At 37.8% G+C, this 12706-nt stretch overlaps 1 protein-coding gene across 1 annotated transcript in view; it reads right to left on the bottom strand.

Moving 5' to 3' along the window:
- cacna1g (calcium channel, voltage-dependent, T type, alpha 1G subunit) overlaps positions 1–5812 on the bottom strand; it is a 221427-nt gene extending 215615 nt beyond the window's left edge. The window contains exons 1-2 of the mRNA XM_053639816.1: positions 3960–5812; positions 2999–3315 (exon numbers count right to left, since the gene is read on the bottom strand). Of these exons, the coding sequence (XP_053495791.1) occupies positions 2999–3308 (310 nt within the window). The 5' untranslated portion in view covers positions 3309–3315; positions 3960–5812. The remainder of the gene's footprint in view (positions 1–2998; positions 3316–3959) is intronic.
- Between the last annotated feature and the right edge of the window lie 6894 nt (positions 5813–12706).

The following is a 12706-nucleotide window of genomic DNA, read 5'->3' as shown; positions in this document are numbered from 1 at the left end:
CTTTGTACTGTAGTAGTTTTAGTCTGAATAAAACTGGCAGTGGTGCCATGAGAATTGCTCTGGGACCAGCCAGGCACTAACCAGAATAATAGGCGACACCTAAAGGAATCCTCTGTGTCTGCCCCACAGTCGGTTCCCAGTCATTTGTAGAACCATTAGTGAAGATTTTCCAGACATCAAACTGCAAATCATTCACTAAGTACTCAATCTCTCTCACACAGTTGCGCAGAGGCTGCACCGCAATTGCCAAGTGTTAGGCGGAACCAGAATACATCAGACTGGCAGACAAACGCTAGAGCTATAACATGCCATAAGGAACTGAGCTATAGGAATAAATAAAAGCATGGACACAAACTAAATGAATCACGAGGCCTAGGTTATCATGAACGCATGCTACAATTATGCAGGATTACTTGCATTATATGATGTTGAAATGCATAAATCTCATTTAAGGTTCCTTTAAAAAAAAAAAAAAACATTACAAACGGCATTTGAACCCTGGGAATCTTCAAGAATACAAGTCAGTGAGATTGAGGTTCCCTCTTCTCCAGAGAATCCAAAGAAGATTTATGTTTCCTGTGATCAGAGTGTCTAATCAATCACAGCTACATTTTAAAAGTATTTTAAAACAGTGACCTTTATGTAATAGTCGTAGGGATTAAACAGCAATTCTACACTGTACATCTCAATAAAAGATTTCTGTATTAAGCCTTTGGGACATATGCCACAGATCAAGTCAACACACTTATGTCAAGCATCAAAAGGTCCATGTAAGCTAATGATTAATGTGAACACAGAATGCAACAGTATTGAACATGTATCGGGAGTTATAGGATAGGGGCACTCATCACCCAGGGCAACCTATATGGTATATTTACAATACAATACGTACTGCTTTATTATTTTCTGCAGTCAGTACTGGTCAATGCCAACAATGACTGCCTATACGAAATCTAATCTTTGACAATCTAGTACAACCCACAGTGCTGAATTAAAATCTACAGTGTTGAATTAAGCCTTAATGTTCATTTGAGTACATCTGTATATGTTAATTCAATGCTGGAGATGTTGCTCTGTTGTGATACACAACATGTTCACTGTCTTTCTATCAAACACCCTTTCAAATGAGCAAACAGAATGCCTATGTACGTATCTGTGTAGGAGGATGAATCTGGGACAATGAATTTCCTATAGCTCAGTTAATGAGGTCCCTTTTGGTTCCATTCTTACACAGACAAATACGTGGGACCTCAGAAGCAAGGGAGATGCAGGAAAAATAGTGACCTTTTAATGATATGGAAATGTGGAGAGGCAAACAGGCCCTTTTATCGGTGAGGGATCCCAGACGTCCAATACCTCTGTAATAGCTCAGGCCAAAATAACCACACGTTTTTCCTAAAGCCAGTGGCGGCCTTTGACAGCCATTTTGCATGGATGTTGGCTTCTGTGGTGAAGGAAAGAGCGTGAGGACGACTGAGAAATAGGCAAAGAGTAAGACAAGTGTGTTTGATTGGGCAGCCTTTCAGAGCCCGCAAGAGCGATCATATTTCCCTGCGAAGAAAAACAAAGCATCTGCACCCAGACATCACAATCAGGTCCAGCCCGCTTGCCTGTCCAAAAAAGCATTCTTTCCTTTCGGAGAAACTGCAGCGAGTCCATCTCAAACCAAACAGAGCACCTACACTAAGAACCATCCCACACTGCCTGCATGCCCCCTGACTCTCGTATGTGAACCACAAAGATTTCTGCGTCAGCTGCAGACCACAAAGTATTCCATCTTTACTGTCACCAGTAGCCAGCTTTTTTAATCAGAAAATGGAGATTCTGACAGTCTATCCACTGAGAAGAGAGTTACTTAAAGGTGTGTCTAGATAAAAACAGAATTACCGTCTAAGCTGGATCTTCCCAAGACAAGAACACTGTACGCTGACTAAATTTAATTTACACTGTGATACAAAGTTATATATACCTACTGCAGATAATTCTGAATTTAGTCTGACTGGTGTATTATGTAAATAATGTAACAGGCAATGTTCCTCATTTCCTGTGCTGAGTAGAAGCCATGGTGCCAGACAGCAGGTGTCTCATTGAAAGGCCTCTATGGAAACCTGTGAGACAGTCACACTACAGCAAAGCAGCTGTGATTCATACGCAGCCTGACTAACGCTCTAAACCAAGCAGGTACAGTATGGATGCTGAAAGGTGGTGGCTGGTTGCGTGGCCTAGATGATTCAACAGATACAGAGTAGGCTCTTACAGCATACAGAGACCAGGCATAAGTAGCCAATTCTGCAGGAAAAAAGCCACTGATTTATCCAAAGTGTCCACTGTAATCCCTTGTTTAAGATGATGAAAACACCCAGTCAGCAAGAGAGCTCATCAATGTGACACTGACAAATGAGGAGATTTCATGAACAGTCACAGACAGAGACAGCGAGTTTTCTGTCTAATGAGGTAAAACGACCTCCCTCGGCTTGTCTGCCAGACTTACGTTTGAATGCCACATTATCCAAGCAGTCAGGAACTACTGTGATCATAGTTGTGCCAGACATAAGTCACAGAATCTGATATCTCTATCTCTACGCCTTGCAGAGACATACATGCCTGAATCTTAAAAAGGAAAACGCATTATAAGCAATCACTAAAGCCATGACTGACCAATATCAATTCATATTAGTAATCTATAATATTAGTGATCTAATATGATGAAATTAAACAGCACAGCAGAATTTTTAAAAATATGCAAATGCCTTAGGAAGCATCTCATTTACAATGAGAGCAAACAAACGAAAAAAAAACAGAACTTAATTTCCATAATGTGTTTGCTTTTAAGCCAGTTGGAATCATTTTCACACTTAAATTATCAACAAAATGAGTCACCTCTGTTATTCTGCAGTCATGCACCGTACCTGCACAGGTGTGTGTATGGTCTGGCACACACTCTCCCTCCCAGCCATGCGAGGCAAACAGACTTATGCTTTGAGAATGAAAGGATATGGATTGCAGACCATTTTCAGACACCAACTCCTAGGCCGTGTAGTTTGCTTCAGGTAGAAGAAGACAACAGGTGCCAGTGAGGGATATGGCAAAGCCTCTCCGCCTCCTTCGACCGAAGCTGCTTCCTCGGCCACTGGGCCTCCTGTGCTTTCCCTCCTCTCTGTTTCCTCATGAGCTTCATCATCAGCTCCTTGCTCTCCTCCACCAGACAGATCATTCAGTCGGATGAAGGTCCTGGGAAGAGAAGATGTAGCATCTCCCTCCCTCGCTGTGTTTTCCTCAGAAATATTTCCTTCATCCTCGGCCATCATTCACCTCCTTGAAAGATGATGGTGTGAATTAAAAAAAAAATAAACATAAATGATTTGGCAAATGACTTGGTGTTGGTGCATCTAGTATTATGCAACTTGTGTAAAAGTCTTTCCTTGAGGGAAAACAATACTTGACAATAGATGAACTTTTTAACTAAATGGGAAGCAGATTGTTTTTTGTTCTGTGTTTAATATATGAAGTGTTTTCCTGTTAATATAATCTGTAATTACGACATTTCTCTGACTTGCAAACATTAGTGGGAGTATTCTTTAAGCCTATATGTAACCTGTTATAATAACCGGAGGGTTTTCAGTGTGAGAAGCAGCAGCAAACAATTCAGTCATTATTTTATAATAACCACTGCCAGTAAGTTAATGGAACCTCACTGAGAAAAATGCTGGTAAACAAAGACATTTGTGTACACTCAATGCAAGTCGACAGTTGGTCGATTATAAAGTGCAGCAATAAGCAATCCTTAAACAAGAAGTCCAACAATGTTACACTGAAGCAACACACAGATCTTAACGCTGTGTGTTTTATACATATATACCAGTGATATAAACCAGTGCTCATACTAATGATGAATGAACAAGACGGGCACCGCGCGCCTCGCACACAACCGGGTGTCAAATGGCGCAACGTTTTCTTACCTGTAAGGCTAATTGCTTCTGGTATTAACCTCAGACGAAACTCACTCATCGCATGATCATTTCCAATGACAGGAAAAAAAAAAGTAGCCCGAAGACAGAAAGCTGGCGAAAAGTCAGGCTCGCGCGCGGAGCTTCCAGGTGATGCTTGGAGCGCAGGCGCGTTTCCGAGCGTCGCGCGAGAGCCACATGCCCTCTAAAGTGCGCAGAGCTTAGCGATGCCTCAGCGCGAGAAGCTAGTCTTCAGCAGAACGCTGAGAACCCGACAAAGAAGACAGCAACTCCTCGGGAAATAATGAGAAAACGACGAGGAAAGCAACTGTCCGAAAACTGTTGGTTCCTCCAGTGCGAGATCCACTGTTTCTCCGCCGAGCGCGCGCGCTTTCATGGAACATCAGGTAAAACCGACACTAAGTTTTGAATTTTTCTTTCTTTTTTGTAAAAAAAAAAAAAAATTATTTGTTCTCCTGAAACATCGATGTCCTACAATCCAAAGTGTGCACTATGTTTAAAAAATACATACATCTTTATGTGCGGATATCAATTTTAAGAGGCTACACATAGCCCTCTAAAGTGTGGCGACGCAAACGGAAAAAGGGGGGGGGAAATGCTTGTTTTCTTGTTGTCCATTATTGCGAAAATACGCACAAAACTAAATCTCACCGTTCCCTCCGAGTCGGTAACAACGGTCTAGAGCACGAAAGCGCCCATCCAAACGCATTCACAGCTGGATTTGGGTTCAGTTTTTAGTCCCCGCCCCTTCAGTAGCGCGTCAGCCAAGCAAAAGCCCCCCAAAATCAGCGTGCGCTTTAATGGGCTGAAGTAAGTGTCAGTCAAAACTCGACTCGCAGAGGGAAGGAGACACATCTGGAATTGTATTGTTTACCGTTAGCCAATAAAAAGCGGGGAATTCTAATTGGACTTGGACACACTTTTATGATTGGACAACGCTTATTATATATGCAAGGGAGTCCCTGTAGCTACACAGAGGGAAATTAAATAAGTGTGACTGGAACAGTAAAATGTTGTGTCTTTACTTTCTGGGGTGAAAGGCTCAGCTAAACGGTATGAGAAGTTATTATGCAAGACAGAAATTTATTATATAAGCTACAGTTAATTTTTTGTACCAAATTAGATGAATAAATTGCATACAGATGTGCACTTGATGTACTGAAATGTACAATATATGTTACATATTTTACTGTATATATTGCGTGTATATATAATGTTTGTATAATGTACTGACAGGGAATTAAAAAAATAAAAACCCTCAACAGCAAAAACTCACTGTTTGGAATGTTATTTGATGCAGTCAAGCAGTCTACTGTCTTTGGGCATCTGGTGAAAATATGTCGTGACAGCACACACACACCATAATAACACAAGGGAAAAGAGAGGTAATCCCAACAAACAAGTCTGATGGAGCTGGAATAAACAGAATATTCCAAACATACCAAAACATACCCTGAAAGCTAAATGAACAGAAACAGTTTTATGATTCATTTCACACCGGCACTGAAACTTTCAAGTTGATGGAGCATGACACTGTACTTACCAGTAGAGCAGGAACACCACACTGAGGTTTTACCACACTGCCACCTATGGTGAAAGACATATATGCAAGTATAATAGGGAAAGAAATGATTAAAAAAGAATCATATATATTGAAGAAAGAGAAAGAGGTGAGCTGTGGTTGGAAATGATGTCTTTTGTTACAGAATAAAACATCATAAAACATCACAGTACTTCAGACTGCAGAAGCAATGTGAAATATAAGCTATGGACATTCTTTCCCTCAACTGAACTGAAAAGTTAATGCTCATTGTAATTATCCGCAATTTAAAATGACTTGAAAGGCACATTCCAGTTTGGCTCTTAATCACCTATTGTACTTTCAACAAAAAGACAGGGATGTATTCTTTATAAATACTGCATTAAATGGAAGGGAATTATAATAAGGCAAATATCCACTTAAATATTCCTGCATTTCTTTACCAATGGTTGCTCAACATGTTCAAGCACTTTATCTGTATAGAACAAGACATTATTATTACCAGCGATATTTAATATACTGTAAATGACAGGCTGTGACTGCACAAAACATTGACTTTATTCTGTGCAAACTGATGCAACATATTTAAAATGACTCTCTCAGGAACATTACACATCTTAGAACCATGATTAATATTCTTATTATTATCAAATGACTGTCAGTATGCATTTACCACGGCCAGTGTCACGTGGCTGAGTCAGGATCAACAAAAATACAGCCATAAAACATAAACATACTCATGCCATCTGTATTGGACAGCTGATGGTGTCGCCCATCTGCACGATTTGTTCTAAGATGAGCTATGTAGTAGTCAGCCAATACAAATCAATTCTGGCACAAAACAGATCTCTGACAAGCTGTAAAAATGTTTCCATTTCAGAATCGCAAGTCCTGTTTTTATGCCTGGCTATTTGTTGACATTTAAATAAGTGAGCAGTACTCTTGCCTGCTGTATATAAGGTGTTTGTTTTTTTTTGCTGTTAGTAAAGCAATTAATTATTAGATTCTACTATAGCCAGAGTTCAACATATAGTTATCCAGTTGGTGTATCTAAATTTTTCTGTGTTGTATCTTTGGAGTCTGAGCACAGTGACCCAAAGGTCCAGTCTAAAAGCCAAAGAGCCTTTTAGGGATCTCCTGATTACCGTGCCATGCTACAGGGAACTGCAGTGGTAGACTCATTCTCTGAAAAGAGCAGATAAGAGCATGATCCAAAGGCAATAGCTATAGGTCACCTGGAGGTGGATTTAGTCATGCAACTGCATTGGATACACTTACTCCAAAGTAACACAGCAGCAAATAAGATTTACTTTAGCTTCGGGGTCTGCTATTAGATAATGAAGAACATAATCTAAGTATTGAACATGAAACTTTTTATTCTTCCTACTATAATGCATGTTGCTGTTGGGTTGTAGTTGTTTTTTTGTTTTGCTGTTGTTGGGGGGTTTTTTGCATGCATTGTACAGTTTTAAAAATTAAAAGTCCCAGAAAAGTTTTTTAGAGCAATGTTTTGCTGGTTCCCTAAATAAATATTTTAGGTTGCTTTCAGGTCATAACTGTTTATTGTTGCCACAAAATTTCTTACATATAATTGTAACATTTATGGTGGGAATTGTTTTTTGTCTAGCACCAACAAAAATATTTAAAGATCCATCAATCAAATGTTCATAAGGGGGGAAAAAACTCTTCTATGGCATCTTTTTTTTAAGAATCTTTTGTGGCACCATGTGTATGCTTGCATGTATTGTATTTTTAAAAGGGGTTTTATCTTAAGTATGATTTAAACAAGATGCACTTTAATTAATTTAATTAATTTAAAAATCCATGATTTATTGGCCACAGTTAAAAGTACCCAGCAAAAATATACCATAAAGCAAACTATAGTAGTTTAAAGACATTTTACTAAGTTTTAAAATACATACATGCATACATATATACATACATATATATATATATATATATATATATATATATATATATATATATATATATATATATACACACACACACACACACACACACATATATATATATATATTCTACATTGAATCTTTAAATTATATATATATATATATATATATATATATATATATATATATATATATATATATATATATATATAATTTAAAGATTCAATGTAGAACCTTGCAACAATGCATTTCCTTTTCAGAAAAATGTTCCAAGCAGAACCGATTTAGTAAGCTAGAACAGTTACACATTCATGAACCCATAAGGAACCAATTTTTACAAGACTGTACTTTACTAGATTTACTCTAAATCAACTACATCTACAACTTTTTTCAGCATTGTTTCCACAACTGTATTTGTTTGGTGCATCACCTTGGAGGCGGGATGCCCTGTGTTGTATGATTTCCTCTGTTAATTAGGATGATATGTTTGAGAACAAACAGTCTGGCAGAGTTTTGGTTGTGGCACAGAAAGGAAGAAACAGAGCAGAGGCGCCTCAAAGCACCATCTTTCATCTTTCTTTGTGAGTTTCCTCCAGATCCCTTTAGTCAATGCTCTGTGAATCCACTCCTCTGTGGAATATGGTAGGCTACACTGCTGCGGTTAAATCCTCCTCTCAGGGGTAGGAAACATCACAGAGCCACGCTCAGAAGGCAGGAATTCACTGTGCAAACAACCGTGAACAGCAACATCTATTTAGTTAATATATGAAGTTATTTTGAATTTCCAATATATTTCACATTTTAGATGCTCCAGACGGTCATATTATCCTTACAGAGACAGCTTCATTTCAGAGCCTTCACTCTTCGAATAAAAGGTTAAATGTAGAATGCTTAAGCGCGCTTTGTTTTCCCTCTTTGGGGAACTCTTAATCGTTTTGCGTAGGACTCAAAAACAGTGTTTCAAGGGCTCCACATTTGGTAAGCTAAGAATCCTTAACTAATCCTAAATGAGAAGAACCCTTGAGAATCCCTTTTTTTCTTTCTAAAAGCCTACAGGAGAGTCAAAGGTTATTCTGCTTGTTGGCATTCTAGCCACAGTTGTTATTAAACAATATGTTGCTATTACATTACTCAACATAATAGCCTATAAATATCTAAATATAGATTTTAAAAATGTACAGCCGAGAAGATTAGCCTTTTAAGAAACATGGCAGTTACATCACACATTGTTCATTAATTTCTCTTTACTTCAGTATCGTTCAATTATGCAAGATGCTGTGAATAATAGACATCAGTGGACGTTTCTTTGGAAGCAGGGAGGTGTGGTGACACACCAGACATTGTTGGTGCCTTATAGCTCCAGGGTTCAGTGCTGAGTTCAGGTTACTGTCTGTGCAGTTTTTTTAAGGATGTCCTTAATGGTGTCTGCATAGGTTCACTCTGGGTACTCCAGTTTTCTCCCACCTCCTTAAAACCTGGGTAAACTGGCTACTGAAACTACCCCTAGATATGAATCATTGTTCAATACCCTGTGATGTACTTGTGTCCCATCCAGGGTGTATTCCTGAACGTGTGTAGATGTTCCTGGAATAGTCTCAGGATCCAACATCAACCTGAACACCCTGAACTTAGCACATTTGCCTAGCACCACATGTTTGAGTGTTCGAATCACGCCTCCGCCCTGTGTTCCTGAAACTTGCATGTATTCAGCAAGCATTGCATTCAGGAGTTTCCTCCAGGTACTCTGATTTCCTCCACCAGTCCAAAGACCTGTAGTATAGGCTGATTGACATTTCCAATTGAGACCCCGTCCAGGGTGTCCCCCGCCTTGTGCCCCGAGTTCCCTGGGATAGGCTCCAGGCTCCCCAGTGACCGTGTGTAGGATAAGTGGTATGGAAAATGGATGGATGTATAGATGATTATGTTATTGTAATTCTGGCCTTACAGTGACACAATCCTACCTTTATCTTCAATGTACCCTTCGGAACAATCCGATGTAACAATCGGAATACCACCACGATAAAAATGACGAGTAAGTGGGGTTTATGGATCATCAATTGTGTGCCCATGTATGTAGCCACCCCTCATAATGGAAGTAAGAACAAATAGATCCAGGGAATATTGCAAAGTAGCATAACAAACACGTTATTGAAATATTTTATGCAAAATGATGGCTGGTCACTAAAGCCTTTGTCATTTCCATTGATAAAGTAAAAAAAAAAAAGTGTCTACTCCTCATGGCACATTATTAAGGGATGCAGATAAGTGTAACCCTTCTACTTAAAATATCCTGAACAAAGCAAGCAGTCTATGAGAAAAAGCCATTTTCAGGGAGCAAGAAGAAAAAGACTTCCTATCTCACAGGGACATAAGCTCACCTTAACTAGATAAGAATTTTTTACAGGCTTGTCATAGTCACATTAAGCCACCATTAAACAGATCACCTTGAACAAAGCACCGGACTGACCAAACCATCAGGGTCTTACACAGGGACATGGCCAGGATTAATTAATCATTCTTGCATTCTACCTATTTTTTTTTTTTTTTTTTTTTGACACACATTATTCTATGTATTTTTTTTTTTTTTTATCTACACAGTATCAATGGGTTTTGTCTGCTGAATGATTAACATTGCATTGAAGATAAATTAAACAATTGTTCATTGTTATGGCAGTTTAATGTATTTAAGTTATTCATAAAAATAATGATATAATTATTTTAATGCTTTAAACAGTCACTATTACAGTCACTATTTTCACTACTATCAGCAAATATATTGCCCATTTTTACTCAACTGTAGCCAGACATTAGCAGCAACTGAACAGTCTGCTCTTTAACCAAATGCAATTAATAATAATAATAATTTTTTTAAAAAATCATTACCCATCTTCACAATTTAATATAGCCTACTTGTGTTTTTTGTCTTTGTAACATGGAACCTCCTACCCACCTACTCCACACTTCATTATATTATGTACTGGAATAACAAATGTGGATAGGAAGTAGCATTTCTTTGGTTGTGGATTGTGGGTCTTTTTTTCTGGGATATTTATATTTTCAGGTGACCCTGAAAAGGATAAGCGGTATAGAAGATGGATGGATGGATGGATAATATAATAACAGAAATTTAAAGTATTGTTTAATTTCCACACATGAAAACTGGTATGTGCTATGATATAAAGAATAATGAAATTATTTCAGTTAGCTTCTTGGTTTCAGTTCTACTTAGGCTGCTTTAATATTAGATATTTTGAAATGAACACAAAAAGAGGGTTTTAAAAAAACACTACAAGGAAAAGAATGTTGAGTAAAAAAAAAAAAGAAGACTTTTTTTTTCCAAAGGTGGCTGTGTAATTTCCTTATAGCATGTCTTTTAATAAAATATGCTTTACTTATTACTATACTAGACTGATAACATTATTAATAATCTCTTATTGTCATTATTAATTTATATATACAGTATATTATAATGTTCTCTCATTATCAGATTACTTTAACACAAAGGATTAATCATCCTGATTCCTGATTAATATTACTTATAGCTCTCTTTGGTCTTTCGGTTCTGCATTTCTCTGTCTCTGCAAAGGAAAACCAATGAAAGAAAAAAATACAAATTAAGTTTCCAAATCAATGGATGCATTTTTTTTGTTTGTTTTGTTTTGTCTGCAAATGTACAAGAAAATGTAGGGAATCATTTAATGGTGCTTTGGTCTTTAACAATTTTCATTCATTCTCTCTTTCATTTATTTATTAATTTTCAGCAACCAGATTATCATCGTCAGGGTTGCTGTGGATTCAGCACCTATCCCAGGAACACTGGGCATGAGATGGGCATAATACACCCTGAATTTAATGCGTCCATCACATGGCATCATACGCACATATTCACACACATTCACACCTGGGGGCAATTCTGCATAGCTAATTCACCTTCAAACATGTTTTTGGGAGGTGGAAGGAAACCGGAGAACCAAGAAACTCATGCAAACACAATGCGGATGATGATCACTTGTCACAAACTCCATACAGACTGTAACCTGTAACCAAATTATTTTTCCTTCAGAAAATCACATCTGTCTCCTGCTTCGCTGCTAATATGATGTCACATCTGTCTTCTGCAACTAGCAACTCAAACCCACTGTACTGAGCTCTGAACATGTGTAGAGACTGTGATAGGCAGTGGGCTGTTTTGACCTTTGTCCCTTTGACTCTGCCTCAATCCTAACTCAGTGAGAAGGACAGGGCTCTACTGGTACTCAGCTGTGGATTTCTAAATGAGAGGAGAGAGGCCAACCCTGCTCCTTTTATAAGCTTTCACTATATATATATATATATATATATATATATATATATATATATATATATATATATATATATATATATAACTATATATACTGTACAGATGGAGCTATGTTTTGGTTTTTTTTACCGTTGTTCACCCCTAGCAAATAATTGTGTTGTTGGTCCCAATTGCATCTGTCAGAGATCATGCACATCCTAAAGAGAATACATGCTCATACTAACTTCAGTTCTGCTGAATAGATATTTAATTATTTACATAAACATTACATGGCATTCAGACTGTGCTGTGAACAGGGGTGTCTGGTGAATTATGGGTAGGGGTGCTGTGTCTTTACTAGGGAGGTTTTCTTTTGTCATTTCTGTTCATAATGAATGTTAGGAGTAGCAGTAGGTGTAAAGTTTTTTTTTATTTTTTTTATGGCTATTTGTCATGATAGTTGTTCATGAGGCCCTTGTTTGTCCTGAGCAGTTAAACTGCCCACTGTTCTTCAGAAAAATCCTCCAGGTCCTGCACATTCTTTGGTTTGCCAGCATCTTCTGCATATTTGACCCCTTTCCAACAGACTATATGATGCAGAGATCCATCTTTTCACACTGAGGACAACTGAGGGACTCGTACACAACTATTACATAAGGTGCAAATATTCACTGATGCTCAAGAATGCAACACGATACATTAAGAGCCAGGGGGTGTAAACTTTTGAACAAGATTATTTGTGTAAATTATGGCCCCAACTGTAGGTGAATGCTATATATCCATTTACAACAGGCACAGACGAGGGAAAATTCAGGTAAAACATTCTCCTCTCTTTTACATAAGGTCTTGAATGTGTTTTTCGAATAAACAGATTAAATTAATTAATTAATTAATTAATTAATTAAATTAGTATAATATTGGTGCATTTAGTCTGATTTTGTGCTATACTGTTGCTGTGCTTACATGTTTAGCTTTTCTCAATTAAATTTGATTTGTTGTCACAAAATGA

Source organism: Ictalurus furcatus, chromosome 13 (assembly GCF_023375685.1).
Source record: "Ictalurus furcatus strain D&B chromosome 13, Billie_1.0, whole genome shotgun sequence".
Taxonomy (NCBI): Eukaryota; Metazoa; Chordata; class Actinopteri; order Siluriformes; family Ictaluridae; genus Ictalurus; species Ictalurus furcatus.
This window is presented reverse-complemented; position numbering and strand designations above follow the sequence as displayed.